The sequence below is a fragment of the Antedon mediterranea genome, chromosome 6 (assembly GCF_964355755.1).
Source record: "Antedon mediterranea chromosome 6, ecAntMedi1.1, whole genome shotgun sequence".
Lineage (NCBI taxonomy): Eukaryota > Metazoa > Echinodermata > Crinoidea > Comatulida > Antedonidae > Antedon > Antedon mediterranea.
Genome location: NC_092675.1, coordinates 6,138,861 through 6,156,297, shown reverse-complemented (window position 1 = coordinate 6,156,297; position 17,437 = coordinate 6,138,861). Strand labels below are relative to the sequence as shown.

Sequence of the window (17,437 nt, the reverse complement as noted above, 5' to 3'; positions counted from 1 at the left end):
ACGCACTACCATGCAGGAAGACAATTCCACTTAGGCCTACACCCAACGCACTACCATGCAGGAAGACAATTCCACTTAGGCCTACACCCAACGCACTACCATGCAGGAAGACAATTCCACTTAGGCCTACACCCCAAAAGTATACTCTACAAATTTCACTATTTAAAGTACTGTATTAAACATCGCATTATGACAACAAAATCAAACTAGTTTAAAACAGAAGTCAGAGCTCAAAGTTTTATTTCAACGACAAATTAGCTATGCCAAGACTGAATAAGCTAGGCAGAGACTGAATTGGCTAGACCAAGACTGAATTAGCTATGCAAAGACTGAATTAGCTATGCAAAGACTGAATTAGCTATGCAAAGGCTGAATTAGCTAGGCCAAGACTGAATTAGCTAGGCCAAGACTGAATTAGCTATGCGAAGACTGAATTAGCTAGGCCAAGACTGACCTACTTCATATTCATTAAACACTTGTTTTTTTATCACTGTTCCTTTTATACAAAGTAAGTTACAAACATATTACATTGTACAGTATATTTATTTACACTATATTTATATACAAAACATACACAGTTGTAAAATGTAATTTTACCTGTATAAGCAACATCAATATTAACCGAATATAAATATTTAAATATGTTCAATTTTCCATAATTATCCTAAAAATATTTATAAAAGCTTTGATTTAATGTTATATTGTACAAAACAATTTCAATAAAATTTGTTTCAATTTGTGACAACTAATTTACATAAATTCATAAATCTGATACTATTTTCAATAGTAGTTTAATTACATGTTTAAAAATTATTCCAAAAAAACTATGAGTCAATTTTTTAAACAAACCTTAAAATGATACCAATGAATGGACATAAACTTTTGGTAAAAATTAATTTTACCAAAAATACAGCTATTGCTTTTAAAAAAATCAATTACTGTAATTATTTATTTAAAGAAAAAATGTTTTTAAAAATCACTAGTTTGACTAGATGTGTTTTATATACAACAATACAAAAGATAAACCCACTTGAAAAAGTATGAGGGCTCATTGAATGAATTCATTTAGTCTTGCTGGCACGTGAAGAAAATTACTCTAAACTAAAGGGTTGTTTACATTTGTCCCCATTTACCAAAAAACATATAACCCAAGAATCTTCTGTTCATCTAAGACGTGTAACATTTCGGATGGCATTGTGGGATAGAATAGAGCCAATGAGAGGGGCTTTTTAAAGCCAATTAAGTAGTGCTTCCTCAATATGTAAAAGATGAAATCTTTCTATATACTGTAGAGAAGATAGGATAATATAAAAAATTCTTGTGTTATAGGCGCTACATACCACCAATGTAATTTATAAAAATCACTTAAAAAAAAAAAACACTTTATAATCTACAAATCACATGGCAATTTTTCTGCTAATTCCACAAGCGCTACGGCACAGTGAAACTTTTCTCGTTGCTCTTCTAAGCGCCTTCTCGCAGTTATCCTTGATCGCTTTCGCTCATCACCTTCGACTTTCATTTCAAATTTCCTTTTCTCTGATTTTGTAACCTTACTTGGGGTTTTTGATGCGGAAACAAACCTAAAAAATACCGAAAATTTTATATATAAATAATTATAGATAAGTAAAATAAATTTATAAAAAATTATTTAGATACGGTAAATTATTATCAACAACTAGCTCAAATCATTTTTTCAGATAAAAATTTGTCATTAAGAAAGAGAGTTGTCGCTTAAATCTCATCTCAACGGATCTCATTTGAACATGTCCTGCTTATTATTAACATGGACAAATGAAACAGAAAGACTTGTCTACACTATTTACTTTATGTGCCCTGTCACTTTATAGTCATATCACTACCATATTTGGGCATAACACTACCATATTTGGGCATAACACTACCATATTTGGGCATAACACTATCATATTTGGGCATAACACTACCATATTTGGGCATAACACTACCATATTTGGGCATAACACTATCATATTTGGGCATAACACTACCATATTTGGGCATAACACTACCATATTTGATTATGTAGACAGAGCTTTAGATGAAATGTACAATGTATTGTCTCTTGCTGTCATTGAGCAGACATCCCACAATATTATAGTGCTTCTGTTTAATTTATCATTTTAATATATTACTTGGTACAATATCAGCAAGACACCATTTGTTGAATCGAAAATAAAACTCCTTAAAATAAAGCTGTCTACATTATCAAACTTTATGTGTCAAAAAAATGTGACGTGCTATACAGTATATGACATGATGATGTTATATGACTACCATATTTTGAAATATTTTTTTTGTCAAACTAGACTTTTGACAGAGCTTTAGAGATTTACTGTGTGTGTGTGATAAATAGCATACCTTTGTAACCAGAGTGCAACAGCTTCATCGTTCTCATCATTCTTTACTACACCATCAGTAAGATCGTCTTGTTGCTCAACACGTATAATGCCTGCTTTCGGATGCAAACTACAATGTCTGTTAGCGTGTGTGAAACGATTGGTGCATTCTGTGAAAATAAAAGACAATAAAAATAAAAGACAATAAAAATAAAACACATTAAAAATAACTACTACAATTAACAACTAAATTTAAGTTCTTAAAAATAACTGAAACATGATTAATTTATTCATTTTATTTGGCTTGTCACTTCCCCACCCCCCTCCAATTAAATATACTGTTTTAGTTAAAATACATACATCAGATTCTATTTAGAATAGAATAGATAACGTTTAAAAATTGAATTTAATTGACAAATATAACACATTTTAGTACAAAAAACGACAAATGGAAGAGTATAATTAAAAAGACATTGATTTTTAAAAATAATAATATACTGGATACCATATTGAATAATACACGTTTTGTAGTGAATAAAATTTTAAAGAAATTAATAATACAGTACTGCAGATAGATCCTAAATATTTACCTTTATCTTTACATTTAAATGGTTTCTCTCCCGTGTGAAGTCGTTGATGTGTCTTTAATTGACCACTTTGAACAAATGCCTTCGTGCAACCTGGATAGTCACAAGTATACGGACGTTCACCTAATGAATTGAGAAAATTTGTAATTATAAATAAAAATTTTTATAATTTACATAAAATTAAAAGAAATTATAATTAAAAATGAATCTTAATTGAGGTCTTATTGTTAGTATAATAAAAACAAAGGACAGCAGCTGTCGGGCTTCTGCATCAATCCCATCTAAACATCTGGTGAACACAATTTGTATTGTTTGTCTTCTTGATGTTCAAAAAGTATAGGCTGATGATACAGTATAAAAGAAAAGAAAATTCTATAAAAAAATTGTCTGCTGCTGTTATTTTCTTAAATTTAATCAACAATTGAAGGCCAATTATATGAGCAAACTCTTTTATTTCATTTTGATTGTACTATATAGATAGGCCTCCTTCCTAGCTAGCTAGGCCTAATTAATAGTAATAGGCCTAGAGCCTAGGCTTAATTAACTGATATTATTAACAACGACTGATAAGCTTATTATACTAGCCTAGCCTAGAAAATAACAAAAATAACAAGGTATTTATTTTATCATCATATCATGGATGTACAATCATTTCATTTGAACATTTAAATAATATTAATAAAACATTAAAAAAACGCCGTTGCTAAAGATACGGTACCGTATCCATGCTTTTAAAAACTAAAGATACGGTAATTATAGAGGGCGCTTCCGTTTGCTAAAAGTACGGTAAAATTGCATTCCTAAAACTCGTACCTAAATATAAAAATCGTTCCTAAATATAAAACTCCTTCCTAAATATTAAACTCCTTCCTAAATATTAAAAACCTAACCCTCTAAATAATCTCTCTTAAATTAAAAACTAAAAAAAAAAAAATAAAAAAAAGACGTCAAGAAGAGTATCGAACCTACAACCCCTTAAGCCAAAGCCTCACCACATGCCCACTAGGCTACACAGCTAGCTTGCAGAAAACCAATGCAATAACCTATTTGATTAACATCCACATTACATAGCGCCCTCTATAATTACCGTACCTTTAGTTTTTAAAAGTATGGATACGGTACCGTATCTTTAGACATAACGTTAAAAAAAACAACAATTTCTTTAACAAACTTACCAGTGTGAGTGCGAAGATGTGCTTGCAGAGACTTTTCTCTTGGAAATACACGGTAGCAAATCTTGCATCTGATACTGCTTGGAGAGAATGATCCCTCTAATTGAAGACTTGGAATAGTTTCAGCTTTAGGCCTGCCTCTCGCCTTTGGAGTTCGACATCCCTCTGACCCACTCGGCGAATAACAGGAACTGGAGGAGGTGGGGCTGAGTTGGATATTCTCCGCATTCTCAGACCACTTCCACGGGTAGAATTCTCCGAATCCAGGACTCTTTGGGATTGAATCTAACCTAAACTGCCGCACTGGTGAAGTCATCAGATTATTTGGCATGTTTTTCCGTGGCGAATTTGTTAAAACTGAGCTCATGTTTGCTGTTTAAATGCTTGGTTTTTAAAAGACAAACCTCTCTTCATTGATAAAGCGTTATCAAGTTCCGCGCCAACTGAATTTGGCGCGCCGTATTTGTTGTTGAATCGATTGGATTATCTTTACGGGTCACAGCGTTGCTTTGCATAATTAATTGTTTGACCTTTCTTCACATGTCGCATGTCGTTTTATTTTTAACGGTCCTCCTGTCGACGTCGCACATTTCTTTAAAATGCTTTATTTAATATTACCAAACTAAATAAATCCACATACAAAGTGTTATATATTTAATTTAGATTCAACGAGCCCTATGCTTTAAATTCGATTTATCATTGATTTTAGGCTATTTTTACAGTTTCTTCTTCCATAAAAATATATTCAGTATTCAATCAACGACCATATATGGACATAAATGTAAATTTCCTTTGTTTTGTTTCGAATACGATTATTGTAGCAAACTATAAAAAATAAAACCAATGTATAATGTAATTAAATATGATTGTAATTGCTACTACTAAAATTAAAAACCTTTTACAAGCTACCAATTTGTAAAGGTACAAACTAGGGATCAGCATTTTTCGCGCGGTGTTTCTAGAGGTGATTTTTAGCACCATTTCGTAGCAATCATTTTGTAGTAGGGGTATTCGGAAATGACCAAATATATTATACATTACCAGAACGATGTATATTTGATAAATTCAAATTATAAACTCTTAAAACATTATATAATAACATTTTTATAAATTTATTTTCTCAGAAATAATAAAAAATCTATTTTCGTAGTGTACCATATTTCTGTTTCCCTCACATGGAAGAATCTATTATTACCAGGGTTGTTTCATGCAGCGCCCTCACACTCCCACTATTGCTCAATTGCACTACTCCTCTCTGTACGAGATCGCCATATTTTCTAATTCCTCATGTTTTCTAGGTAGTATTTACAATCCAAAATCATCCTTCTAGAAAGTGAAGGAATTTCATCATGGAACACGCGTACGGTATAGGGACGTCCAACAGGTACGGTGCCTTTTTAGTTGATGATGCTGAAGATATTTTAGACCAACAACCAGCACCAATAGATCCAAAGGTGACCAAGGAGAAAAAGAAGAAAAAACCTAGTGGTAGTAATCAGAACAAGCAATTGAATGAGAAAAACATTCAAAAGCCCGTTGAAACAGATACTCGATCAAACAGAAGAGATGGTATGTTATTTTCATATATACTTGGTTTAAATTGCATATGTTTTAGTTGTAAAACAATGTTGTTTTGTCGAGGCATTATCAGGGATTCGCACCTCGTGTATCTGCTAGCCAACATACAATAAATGTTGATCTCGCGTGTTTTTTTAGTGAGAGTGTGACCTGCACCCTGGTGGTTGATTCTCATAGTTTTCGAGCGACCTAGTGTGCCCCCAATTAATGTTAGTGAAGTAAAGTATTTTCTATTTACTGTATCATGATTAATAATATGGCGTGTATCAGGAATTTAGATTTTTTTAATTGCAAATATATTTTTAGACTTGAAAGATAAACCAGAGCGTTTTGGAAAAGAGGCTGATGTCCCACCAAGGAGAGGTGGACGAGGTCGTGGGGGACGAGGCAATAGAAGAGGCGGACGTTCATATCAAGACCGAGAAAACCGTGAAAATGAAGAACCCTCAACATTCAACAATAATGAAGGCATGACAACGGAAATGAAAAACGAAAGGTCATTTAGCGAACGTCCAAGGGGATTCGGCCAGCAATCAAGAGGGGAGTTTGGTGAGCGAAGAGGACGCGGAGGACGGGGACGTGGTGGGCGAGGACGCGGATCATCCAACGGCGGCAGAGATTACAGAGGAAAACGTGAATTTGATCGACACAGTGGAAGTGACAAGAGGCATGTAGTCCCCAAAAATGTTAATTTTTTATGTCAATTTGTTCATATATAATATAATTTATCTCCTCAACTTTTCAACCCCATCATGCCTTAAAATTACAGGTGTGCCGTGTCTATATCTTGGGGGTGTGTAGAAGTTTACCAAGTGTGCTGTAAATGGTACATATCAAGTGCAGATTTCCTTTCAGAAAAATATGCAGTCCATGTTTTTTATACAACACAATGAATAATTTTAATTTTGTATTACCTGTATATTCTTTGGTTTATTTTGTTTTTTGATTTATCCACAGTTCAATTAAGCCACATGAGAAGAGAGAAGGAAATGGGCCTCACAACTGGGGTAGTGTACGAGATGAAGTTAGGTAGGTATCATGATTTTCACCCTGTCATATAATTGTCATTACTAAAGCCAGGATTATTTAGCGCTGTCTACACTATCAAACTAACAAAAAAACTGATATAATAAGCCCAAATATGGTAGTGATATACCCAAATAAAGTAGTGATATGACATGTCTATATATGACACATCACATTTTGTTGTCGCGTAATGTTTGGTAGTGTAGATTGTGGATTAACGTTGGTAGAAGCATAGTTGCACAATGGCAGTACAAATCATGGTTCTGTGTTTTACGTATAATTCATAATGCTACAATGTTCTTATTAGATATTCCCATCCATCAATGGTACAGAATTATGAAATGTATAGGTAAAATATTTGTAATTATTCCTAATTGTTGTTATTAACCTTTAACGTTTCAATCTTGGATTTTCCGATATAATCGGCAATGTTAAAGCTTGGTTCCCACTTAGATGCGATGCACCTGTGTAAGCGGAACACAAAGGAGTTGAACAAGCAATATATAGTTTTAAGCAGTGTGCTTGCGTCAAAGTGCGAAAACCAAGTTTAACCACAACCAACATTACTGTATCATTGTCTATTGGTAATAATAAACAACTAATTTTAACTAGTTACCAGTGAAGTAAGGCAATAAAAAAACCCTGTCCAAAATGGGCAACGTATACTAAATACACTATATTCGTATACAAGGATTGTTTATAGAATATGCTTCATATGTGGTCGTATATTCAATGGCCTCCCTCCATGGTTTCTCACAATTACACTTTGTGCTGGGATCGTATTAAAAATTAAAACACTAGTTGTTTATATCTGTGGTTGTTCGCCTAAATTAACAATTCAACAAAGACAATCTTTGGGATATATATTTGCCATTAAAAATGACATGTAATAATAATCATATTGTATTATTAATCATACTCATCAATAATTTGCATTGTTTCCATTTCATGTCCAGATTCCCACTTTAAAGGTCAAGGCCAAATTGAAATGTTAAGCAACTTGCATTCATTAATCAAATTAACATTAATATCATTCAATGTATAATATATTTACCTTAGATCCCTTACATTGATAAATAGTACAGTGTTTTAAAGCCATTGTCAAACACATTACTGTAATGTAATATTGATTTTCTTCTGCTCAATTTATTTCTACATGACCAGATAATGTTTTAACAATACAGTAACACTTTTTAAAGGTTTAAGTGCAGCAATTGTTTGAAAGCGGCTTTTAACAGCGATGTTTTAGTTTTTTTGTCGGTGTTCATTCCCTTGGTTTAAAAACCAGCAGTCATTTCTTTGAATAAAGATTTGGTTTCTGGATTTCACCATGCGTGCTAATATATCATGTACCTAGCTGTAGAAAGCATGTACAAGACTGTACTGTACATCATTTTGTTAAAATCAATTCAATGCTTGTTTGCAATCACGAATGCAATTCATTATCTTTTAGCGAACTTGACACTTCCAATGTGACCGACGACAGCCAGGCAGAAGAACATGAAAATACAAATGTGCAAAAGTGAGTAGAGAACTTTGTGTTGCTATTCACATTCTAATACATCTGGCCACTAAGCACGGCACCATGATGTTGTGGTATTCCTGGTCTTAAGATAACACTTGCCTTGTACTACTAATAGTGAAACCAGTGTTTGGCTTGTTAGATAGCGTTGGTCAACTAGTGTAATTGAAATGGTGAACAAGGTCCCTACTTAATGAATTTGTATGTATGGGCTAATTAGTTACTATTTTTCGTAGTTAATAGTTAGCATTTGTATCGCCAGCTTATTTACCAGATAAAGGTAGCACTTTAGAGGATAGTTGGCTTGTTTAGATTTGGCTAGTAAATGCATGCGAATAGTATAGGCTTCAGCCAACTTTACTAATAAGAAAATTAAAACTGCTAAATAACCTCTTAATTAACTATGAGCATTGATTATATAATTTTGTTTATTTTTGATTCTGCAAAAAAGAACTAAAAACATTCCTCCCTTGATTTCTATAATTTTTTCTATTTATTTTAGGGATGGAGAAAAACCAGATGAAGAAACGACAGTGGAAGGCGTTGAGGAAACCGCTCATGAAATGACCCTGGAAGAATACAAGGCACAAATAAATCAAAACCGTTACAAAAAGGACTTCAAGATACGAAAAGCTGGTGAAGGAGAAAATGCTGAACAATGGAAAAAAACATATAAATTGGACTCGAGAAAAATTGCTGCTACTACTGATAATATGGATTATGAAAGGGTATGTAGGCGCTTACATTAGTATACATACAACAGTCGGTTCACTGGTTGTTTAGTGATGGTGATCCCTTGTAGTTGGAACTCCTAATCCCAAAGTCCAGGTACAATCCTAACTTAGTGCTAGGGTTGTAACCCATGATTCTACTCTGCCTCCTAAGCTTCAAATGAGAATTGGTTTTTAACTATAGTTTATCCACACTGCCAGGTTTGGTTGGATGTGTATAAAATTGACGAAATGAAACTGGAAATTCTCACTTTCTGATTAATAAACAATTAAGAAATTGAACCTGTAAATTAATCTCTGTATTTCTAATCTATCTGGATATTTTGTGTATAGTTTATATTTTCTTGATTTAATAGGAAGAAGAACATGGGCATCAAGGACGGCCATCACAAAAGCACTTACTGGATATCGACATAAGTTTTAACGAACCGTCTGGACGAGGTGGACGCGGAGGAAGGGGTGGCGGACGTGGTGGACGCGGAGGAAGGGGTGGCGGACGTGGAAGAGAGGGTGGCCGTGGTAGGCGAGGTGGTTTTGGGGGAGGACGTGGAGGTAATGCTGGTGGTGGCGGCGGTGGCGGTGGAGGAGGAGGAGGAAGGTACCGCAATGACGGGCCTGTTGCACCACGTGTAGACAACGAGGATGAATTCCCAAGTCTAGGGGGTAGTAACTAGGTTATCAAATTTTAAACCCCATGAAAAGTGAGTAGTAACTATTTGAAAGCAGCAACAAAACTGTTTGCGTGATTTCGTGTTGTCAAAAGCAATGCGAAAAGTCACTTCTGGTGTTCAAACATCGGCCAATTTTAAATTAAGTTTTCTAACATAGAAATAAGTGTATGTGGTATTTTAGAACGTCTCATGGTTTAAAAAGAAACAAACATGTAGATATCAATAACCGTGGAAATTATTGGCGCTTCACAAAGAAAAAAATTATATTTAAGTACTCGGATATGATTTTTATTTCTTGTAATCCGTAAGGAATTATAATAGTCCGTAATTCTCCTAAAGGAGATTGAGGATAGCTTATGTGATGTCTGTAATATTATTACATCTTTTAAAGTAAGGTAGCGCCTTAATGTCTAAACACTGTTGTAAATTTATAAAGAAATGTGTGGAAAATAAGAATTTTATTTAAATTGCAAACATTTTAAAAGTACATGTAAGTGAGTTGAAGCGGTAATTGAAATTTCTGTTCCGACAGTTTAAACCGAATACATTCATAGGCAGTACTTCGTTTATAAAGGAAAGTATGTAATACTGTAGACCAATAATATGATAAATGTAGTTACCAGTTAATTTAATACAAATATTTCAAATAGTTTCCTTCCAGTATATATTCATCATCCATTTGGGCGATCTGTTTCCTGTAATTTGGCCCTAATCCAGTACTTGGCTTCAACCTACAATGTTTAATATAGGATTAGCGTTGAGTGCAGCAGAATGAAAAAAAACTAGCCTAATCAGATACAAATAAGATTGTTGATAAGCCTGACTTTTGTGCTTAAGTATTTATTGAGTCAAAATGTAGGGCCCTATGCTGATCTTAGACTATACAAAGTAAAGCTTGGATTATGAACCTTAATGCTCTCAATAATATTAATTATTAAAAATGAATTTTCATTTTTTAGAATTTCTTTATATTCTACAAGTATAACAATTGTTATATTGTTCAAAATCGGATTTCAAATAAAATTCAACTTCTTTTTTTTGTACCAATTTTATCTGAAATAAGAGTTTAGTAAACCTTGGGTTGAATAAGAAATGAAACCAAGAAAAAAAATTATAAAATTTGAAAAATATGCACAAAAGAATATTGGTTTGAACTTTAACGGAAGAATCTTATGGATTAGTTGCCACATTTCAAAACATAATTTGAATTTCTTTATATATATAAACTGTTCTGTTCATATCTACAGCAGATAGACATAATGCCACCATGCTGTGCTTCTTTTGTTAATAAATCTTTTCCATGTGACTCAAAATGTTGTCATTGTTTTATAGTCAACTTTGAAAACTCGATCTAATTGCTTTCTGAACCAGAAATGCTAAGGTCATTGCAGATGGATTACAGTTTTAACCAGTACTGGATGTCTCTTTCGTTGATCTTTCGTGAATATTCCTCAGTGAGAGGAAAATTGAAATTTTTTAACCTGAAGACAGGGAGGTATAAATTGTTATACCTCCCTGCTAAGGATGTGTACTTGTGACCTAGCCATGTATAATTCTAATATGATCTCGGAAGCTTCATAAATTTAAGAGGCTGAGCACTACCTTCTGGGCTAGCAACAAACAAACATTTGGCAATCTTATATGTGATACTGTACTATAGTGAGATTAGTGGGTCTAGGTTAAATTTTAGTGTTATGTTTTGGACCTGTTGCTGGTATGAGAATGCAAGAAAACCAGACATGTCGACCACCGCAAGTTTTTTTCAGTGAACATACTGAAGACTTGTTTTCTACCCTGCTGAAATGTTTTTAATTGCATTTCTGATAGTATTTATTTATTTTATTTTATTTATTTCCTTTATTGCATCCAGTAAACAGTGATGAAGTTGACATAAATATTTAAAAAACTTTATCAAAGAAAAAAAAAACATAGTATAACACAAACCAAACAAGTCCACAAATCAGTCTTTCAACGGCCATCATACTGTACTACTAGAATAAATGTTATGACAAAGAAAGTAAAATGATGCATTTATTTACGTACTATTATTTCCAACATTGCTGCAAGTTACTTTCGATATTAGTAAAAGCAAACATCAAGCCCAGGACTATTTGCACGCAGACACGTACACTAACAAAGATTGTTATCAGTCACTGATTGGCATGTTTTAACTGACCACTGATAATGTGTTAATAGTAACACCAATCAGTGACCTTCAAGTTCTATGATTACCGAATAATTATTATATTAACTCATCTATTTTCAGCTCAATCGCACCACCATTTGGAAAATTACTTCAGAACAACATGAGAATTATAAATTTAGAGGTTTTTATTCTCAGCTGCAACAATAGTTGGTTTAAGAAAATGTGTGTGCAGTCAACCATGCAGTCCTATTCCAACCACAGATGGTCATGTTAAGTGATGCATAATGTGACAATCTTCTTGGAGTAGAATATGCCCATTATTCTCATCTCACTAGTGCTTTCTTATTCACTGTGCACATTTTGTTCAATCATGTATGTTATCAATCCAGACAATGATGTCATCTGATCATGTCAAAGGTCATGATCATCTGCATGGTAGAGTTCACTAAGCAACCGATAAACATATGAAGGAGCATTACCACCACTAGAAAAAGAATAAATATTGTAAAGAAAATCACACAGAAAGTCAAAACTACAAACCCCCTTCATCAAGAGCGATGGAAGACCTGCGATCACAACCCGTCCTTGAGAAGAACAAGAGCACGCTTTTGAACTCTTACTCTCAATAGCATAAGATTTATTTTCAGTAAGCTAACCATACCACATAGGATGGCTAACTTGGTCAAATTTATTGAAAGATACATATATCATACAGATACGCGACAAAAAATGATGACAAAAAATGATAAGCTTGGTTCCCACTAGGACGTAGACCCAACGCAAGCCAATGACATACAACTGTTTGAATAATCTATCGCTTGAGATTGGTCAAATCACTTTGCATTCCGTTATGCCCTTGCGTTGCGTCCTAGTGGGAACCAAGCTTTAATAATGTATAAAACTTACATATTTGATATATAGAGTGTGACAAGATCAGGTGGCACATAATCAAAAGCTGGGTTATAAACCTGTGCTTGTGAAAGTACATCTGAATCGGCAAATTTCATTACATCATGCGGCGATTCAAACTTGTTAAAACCATTCTAAAAACAACATAATTAAAAATACAACAGTGGTACAATAATAAATTTGAAAAAGTCATGGCGAAACTGCTTTTCTCAAATCCAGAAATCAACAGCAATCCTTAATTCAATTTTATAAGGGTTTAATTTTTTGCACGAAAAGGGCTATCTTATTAATATTAACCATCACTTCCATTTCTGGTCTGTAGTTTAAAAAGGGCACTTTAGGAAAAGAGGTGGGGGAGTTTTTGCAAGGCTATGGGCTTGCTTTTTTTTAATTAAAAACATTTAATAGTTACCTGGTCATGCGAGCATAGGTATTCTGGAGATAGCTTGAACATTGGTGCGCAGACGATCAGCTGAAATATGAAAATGATGCATTTGAAACAAAATTGGTTGACTTACATGTTATACTTTTAAAGATATTTTTCTACTAATTAATTGACTATGTACCATAACTTAACTATTGTATTAATCTTCATATTGCTCATTTTGTTTAATTCTGTATATTTTGTATAATGTATTTAACTACTCAGTTCGCAATTCAGTTTATACTGCCATGAATTGTTTTATGTTTTTATTGTATATACTTTTTGATGAATAAAAGATACCGAAATATACATTTATACTTAACAAGTGAAACTGCTAGTAAATAGGCCTAACTCCATAACAGGTGTTTGTATAGATTTATACAAGATTATTATAGATGTTCGACTATTACTATACTTACAGGAACAGAATGGTGTTTAGCTGCTAATGCTATAGCATGGCTTCCATTGACAGCTTTTAACCTAAAATAAAGGACATTTAAACTTTAACCTTCACATTGTCATAAATATGTATTCACATTGATTAAGACTAAGAGGATGATTTTACAAGTTAAATGTATTTATTACACTGGTGTTGAGGTATAGTATAAATAAATAAATTAAGTCCATGTACCAGTGTAATAAAAATACACAATTTTCCGAGCAAACCAAGGGATCTTATACTACTATACTAAAGTTTTAATGCAGTTTATTAACAGTACTTCAGTCATTAAATTTAAATAAACGATGGAATGCATGTATAAGTTGTAGTAATGTAATTTAATTAAATAGCTTTAAAAAAAAGACTAAAGAAAAAACAGAAAGTTTTATCTACTAACCCGCCATTTGCCATGACTGTGTGTGTTCCAATGATGACCTTATTGACCCTTGACATCATAGCAAATACAGCTGAGTCAGTAATCACAGTAGTCTCTATTCCAGCCTTTGCAAGGTTTACTGCAAGTTCTTGACCCTATAAAACATGGTATTAGGGGTAACTGTTACAATGGTCTAATATGACATTGCAGATAATTAAAAAATCATGTGACTGAAAATTTGACTTTATCAAAGACTATGTCATAAAATTGTAATAATTGTGACAGACATCATCGTATGACGAGGCCAGACGAGTCGTCTTGAAAAGCGTCAGGAATAGCTTTTGGGTTTTTGATACCTTAAACATGCTTAATATTCCTCGTCGTACGATGCTGTCTGAATTGACCTTAAGCTGACCTGATAAGATGGAGCGCATTCTGCAACTATAACTTGGAATTTTCTTTTTCTGGCAGCATTCTGAAAAAAAAAAAAATTTTGTTGGTACAGTAATAAAGGTAAAGTAAAGGTCATAGGTCAACAATAACAACTGCAACTTATCAGTGATATCACATATTATAGTACTGTACTACATACATCTAGTACATCTTCAGATAAGATGGATAACTAATATAAAGACAGGTCTTCCTCAGTATTGACTTTTATTATCTTATTATTATTCAACTTTCTATAGCTACATCGCTGTATATGGATTATTTAAAAAATAACTTGATAGTTTTTTTACCAAAAGAAATGCTTGAACAGTTCTTGATTTCCCAGCCGTCATAATCACTTCATTTGAGTGGATATGCTCAAGTGCTTGTATCGCAATGTTGTCTGCACTGCTCTCAAGTTCTGTTAGAAACTCATTGATGCTCTCAATAACACGACCCTAATCACAGAAACAAATAACAACTTATTGGTTTGTTAGTACAGAGTGTAGGTTGCATCAGGTTGAACCTATGAAGGTGCAATTAAGCAGGGTAGTACCAACTCTGTTCCATATGATGCAGATAGAGAGAGAATGCATTGGCCTAAGACACTAGCATAGAAGAAGTTCTTACCTTCAAATTTACACTTGGTTTCTGGAAATCATCTGATTTTCCTGCTGCTAATAACATTTTCTATGGAAATAAATTCATATACAGAGTCAATCATTATATTATGAAATTAGAAATTAGAAATTACTCTGGATATGACAAGTTTCAGACACTACCCCGGATAAGCTAAGTTTTAGACACTATCCTGGATATGCAAAATTTCAGACACTATCCTGGATATGCAAAGTTTCAGACACTACCCTGGATAGGCCAAGTTTCAGACATTACACTGGATAAGCCAAGTTTCAGACATTACCCTGGATATGTTAAGTTTCAGACACTACCCTGGATAAGCCAAGTTTCAGACACTACCCTGGATAGGCCAAGTTTCAGACACTACCCTCGATATGCAAAGTTTCAGACACTACCCTGGATAAGCCAAGTTTCAGACACTACCCTCGATATGCAAAGTTTCAGATACTATCCTAGATATGCAAAGTTTCAGAAATTACCATGGATATGCAAAATTTCAGGCATTACCCTGGATAAGACAAGTTACAGAAATTACCCTGGATAGGACACTTCTCAGGAACTACCCTGGATAGAACACTTTCAAGAACTGTCCTGGATAGAACACTTTAAAGAACTGTCCTGGATAGGTCAAAGCCAACACTATGTGAATCAAATCTTTGGAAAATTGCACTTAATTATGTTTTCCATGTATTGTAGTTGAAAGCGTGAACAAAAGAAAACTTGAAAATGTCTTACATGTAAAGATTGTTGATTGTCTCCAGTGTCATCCCGTGCTCCCTGAATCCTGCAAACAAAATAAACAATACATTTTATTATTCAACATGCTATCAATCCAATATAATAATATCCTAATATTGATCACAGTTCACACTTACGCTGTATGTTCCTCACGGATGATTTTTAAAACTCTTCTGACAACATTTCCGACAGCAGACTCAGACGGCTGAGCTGCCATCATCTTCTTGCCTTCCTTTCGTATTCTATCCATCAGATCGCCGGCGTGATTCCATCTGGTTTGCGAGACGACACGTCTTAATAGCTTTACTGTTTTGTTTGCTACATCGTATGAACCAACCACTTGCCTAAATGTTATCAGAAATATGTATCTGTAATATACTATACTATTTAAAAGAGGAATATTATAAAGTATGAAGTTACAGTAGAATTCCTATTAAGGGATTCTATTTCTATAAAGCCCGGCACACACTAGAGCTATCGACTGAGCTATCTGGCACGACTAACACTTGGCTCACTAACAAATTTGCCGCAAACTTTGATCGCATTCTATCGGACGCACACTAAACATACACAATTTTCTGATTGAATAATTACTTACTACGCTATACGGCACGTGCTGACATATAATAAATCAGAACATTGCGCAGTGGAATTTTTTAGTGAGCTATCTTCTCACGTTCGGCGCCCACTTGAGGAAAATGATACGCATGCATGTGTGGCCAATTCCTCACAAAATCCCTTGCGCACACTGTGAGCAAAGCGTTACTCGTGCCAGTTGGTTCAGCCGATAGCTCTAGTGTTCGCTGGGCTTTAACAATCAATGGATTAACAACTATATTATTACCCAAGTTTTAAACTTGCAATAAAAGCTTCAATTCTTTCATCAAGTTCAGCACTTTGTGAATCTGTGACAGGCATTTTCTGAAAGAAAAAAAAAACTACATCAAATTATCATATTATATTCATCCATTTCAAAGTAGTACAGTTCAGTACAGTACAGTAATTTTTATACAATAAAATAGTACAAAAGTAAATCAATGAAGCAGGATTATAATAAAAATAACAGTTCATCACACTTATCATTATTGTCAGTAATTAATCCAGAAATGCTTGAATATTCAATTTCCCAATTAAAAACCGATCATAATTCGAAGACACATTCTTTACTTTACTTTTCTTTTATTTCTTTTGGCAAACAAGTAGGTCTAATAACACATGTGCTCAATAAACTTGATGGTGAGTACATTATGCTATTATGACGAGAATGGCGCATCATAAATGTTGGTGTTTCGTAAGCAGCGGTCGTCAAATGACTGGCGACCGAAACGACCAGATAACCAACCATACCCCCACCAGTGCAATGCCTACCCTACCAGCTGGTTGTCACAACCTAACCTGGCACACCCTTAAGTAATTAAAAATCAATATTTCACTAGTTTTTAAATTAATTATTGACTACAATTAGCTTGACATATGTCAATATGAATATTAACTTTATTTTACCCTCATACTCCGACTCATAAAACCAACAATCTTGTCGGGAAAATTGAAAATTGCATCAGTGTGTTTTCATTTTTGACTACCACAATAACAGATCTATTGTATGTCCAACGTCAACCAATCAGCTATAAGTATTGCAAGGTGTAAGTACACCACGTGGATCTGTTTTACTGTTCAAACCACATGTAGTAAC

The 17,437-nt window shown here is 33.8% G+C and overlaps 3 protein-coding genes across 3 annotated transcripts; 1 reads left to right on the top strand and 2 right to left on the bottom strand.

The window, feature by feature from the left end:
* Positions 1-234: 234 nt before the first annotated feature.
* Positions 235-4,629, bottom strand: LOC140051521 (zinc finger protein 367-like). Its single transcript, XM_072096765.1, has 4 exons — positions 4,120-4,629; positions 2,948-3,067; positions 2,380-2,527; positions 235-1,583 (listed from the first exon to the last, which is right to left on the bottom strand). Exons 1-4 carry the CDS (start codon positions 4,481-4,483, stop codon positions 1,391-1,393), a joined length of 825 nt encoding a protein of 274 aa, XP_071952866.1. The 5' UTR covers positions 4,484-4,629; the 3' UTR covers positions 235-1,390.
* Positions 4,630-5,350: 721 nt separating this feature from the next.
* LOC140051773 (uncharacterized) lies at positions 5,351-10,967 on the top strand. Its single transcript, XM_072097088.1, has 6 exons — positions 5,351-5,685; positions 6,001-6,361; positions 6,652-6,723; positions 8,174-8,242; positions 8,745-8,970; positions 9,330-10,967. The coding sequence occupies exons 1-6, from the start codon at positions 5,466-5,468 to the stop codon at positions 9,645-9,647; spliced, it is 1,266 nt and encodes a 421-aa protein (XP_071953189.1). The 5' UTR covers positions 5,351-5,465; the 3' UTR covers positions 9,648-10,967.
* A 695-nt stretch (positions 10,968-11,662) lies between these two features.
* LOC140051162 (translation initiation factor eIF2B subunit beta-like) lies at positions 11,663-17,325 on the bottom strand. The gene is made up of 12 exons (XM_072096293.1): positions 17,248-17,325; positions 16,589-16,665; positions 15,882-16,088; positions 15,742-15,790; positions 14,998-15,057; positions 14,679-14,825; positions 14,354-14,413; positions 13,960-14,093; positions 13,543-13,603; positions 13,112-13,171; positions 12,697-12,833; positions 11,663-12,274 (listed from the first exon to the last, which is right to left on the bottom strand). The coding sequence occupies exons 1-12, from the start codon at positions 17,263-17,265 to the stop codon at positions 12,202-12,204; spliced, it is 1,083 nt and encodes a 360-aa protein (XP_071952394.1). The 5' UTR covers positions 17,266-17,325; the 3' UTR covers positions 11,663-12,201.
* Between the last annotated feature and the right edge of the window lie 112 nt (positions 17,326-17,437).

Coding starts and splice junctions, on each gene's coding strand:
- LOC140051521 (XM_072096765.1), bottom strand. CDS start 4,483: ATGAGCTCAGTTTTAACAAATTCGCCACGGAAAAACATGCCAAATAAT. Junction 3,068..4,119: donor ACATCTTCGCACTCACACTG/GTAAGTTTGTTA, acceptor TCAATTCATTAG/GTGAACGTCCGTATACTTGT. Junction 1,584..2,379: donor GTTGCACTCTGGTTACAAAG/GTATGCTATTTA, acceptor GGTATTTTTTAG/GTTTGTTTCCGCATCAAAAA.
- LOC140051773 (XM_072097088.1), top strand. CDS start 5,466: ATGGAACACGCGTACGGTATAGGGACGTCCAACAGGTACGGTGCCTTT. Junction 5,686..6,000: donor TCGATCAAACAGAAGAGATG/GTATGTTATTTT, acceptor ATATATTTTTAG/ACTTGAAAGATAAACCAGAG. Junction 8,971..9,329: donor ATAATATGGATTATGAAAGG/GTATGTAGGCGC, acceptor TTGATTTAATAG/GAAGAAGAACATGGGCATCA.
- LOC140051162 (XM_072096293.1), bottom strand. Junction 14,826..14,997: donor AACCAAGTGTAAATTTGAAG/GTAAGAACTTCT, acceptor TTCTGTGATTAG/GGTCGTGTTATTGAGAGCAT. Junction 12,275..12,696: donor ACACTCTATATATCAAATAT/GTAAGTTTTATA, acceptor TTCTTTTTCTAG/TGGTGGTAATGCTCCTTCAT.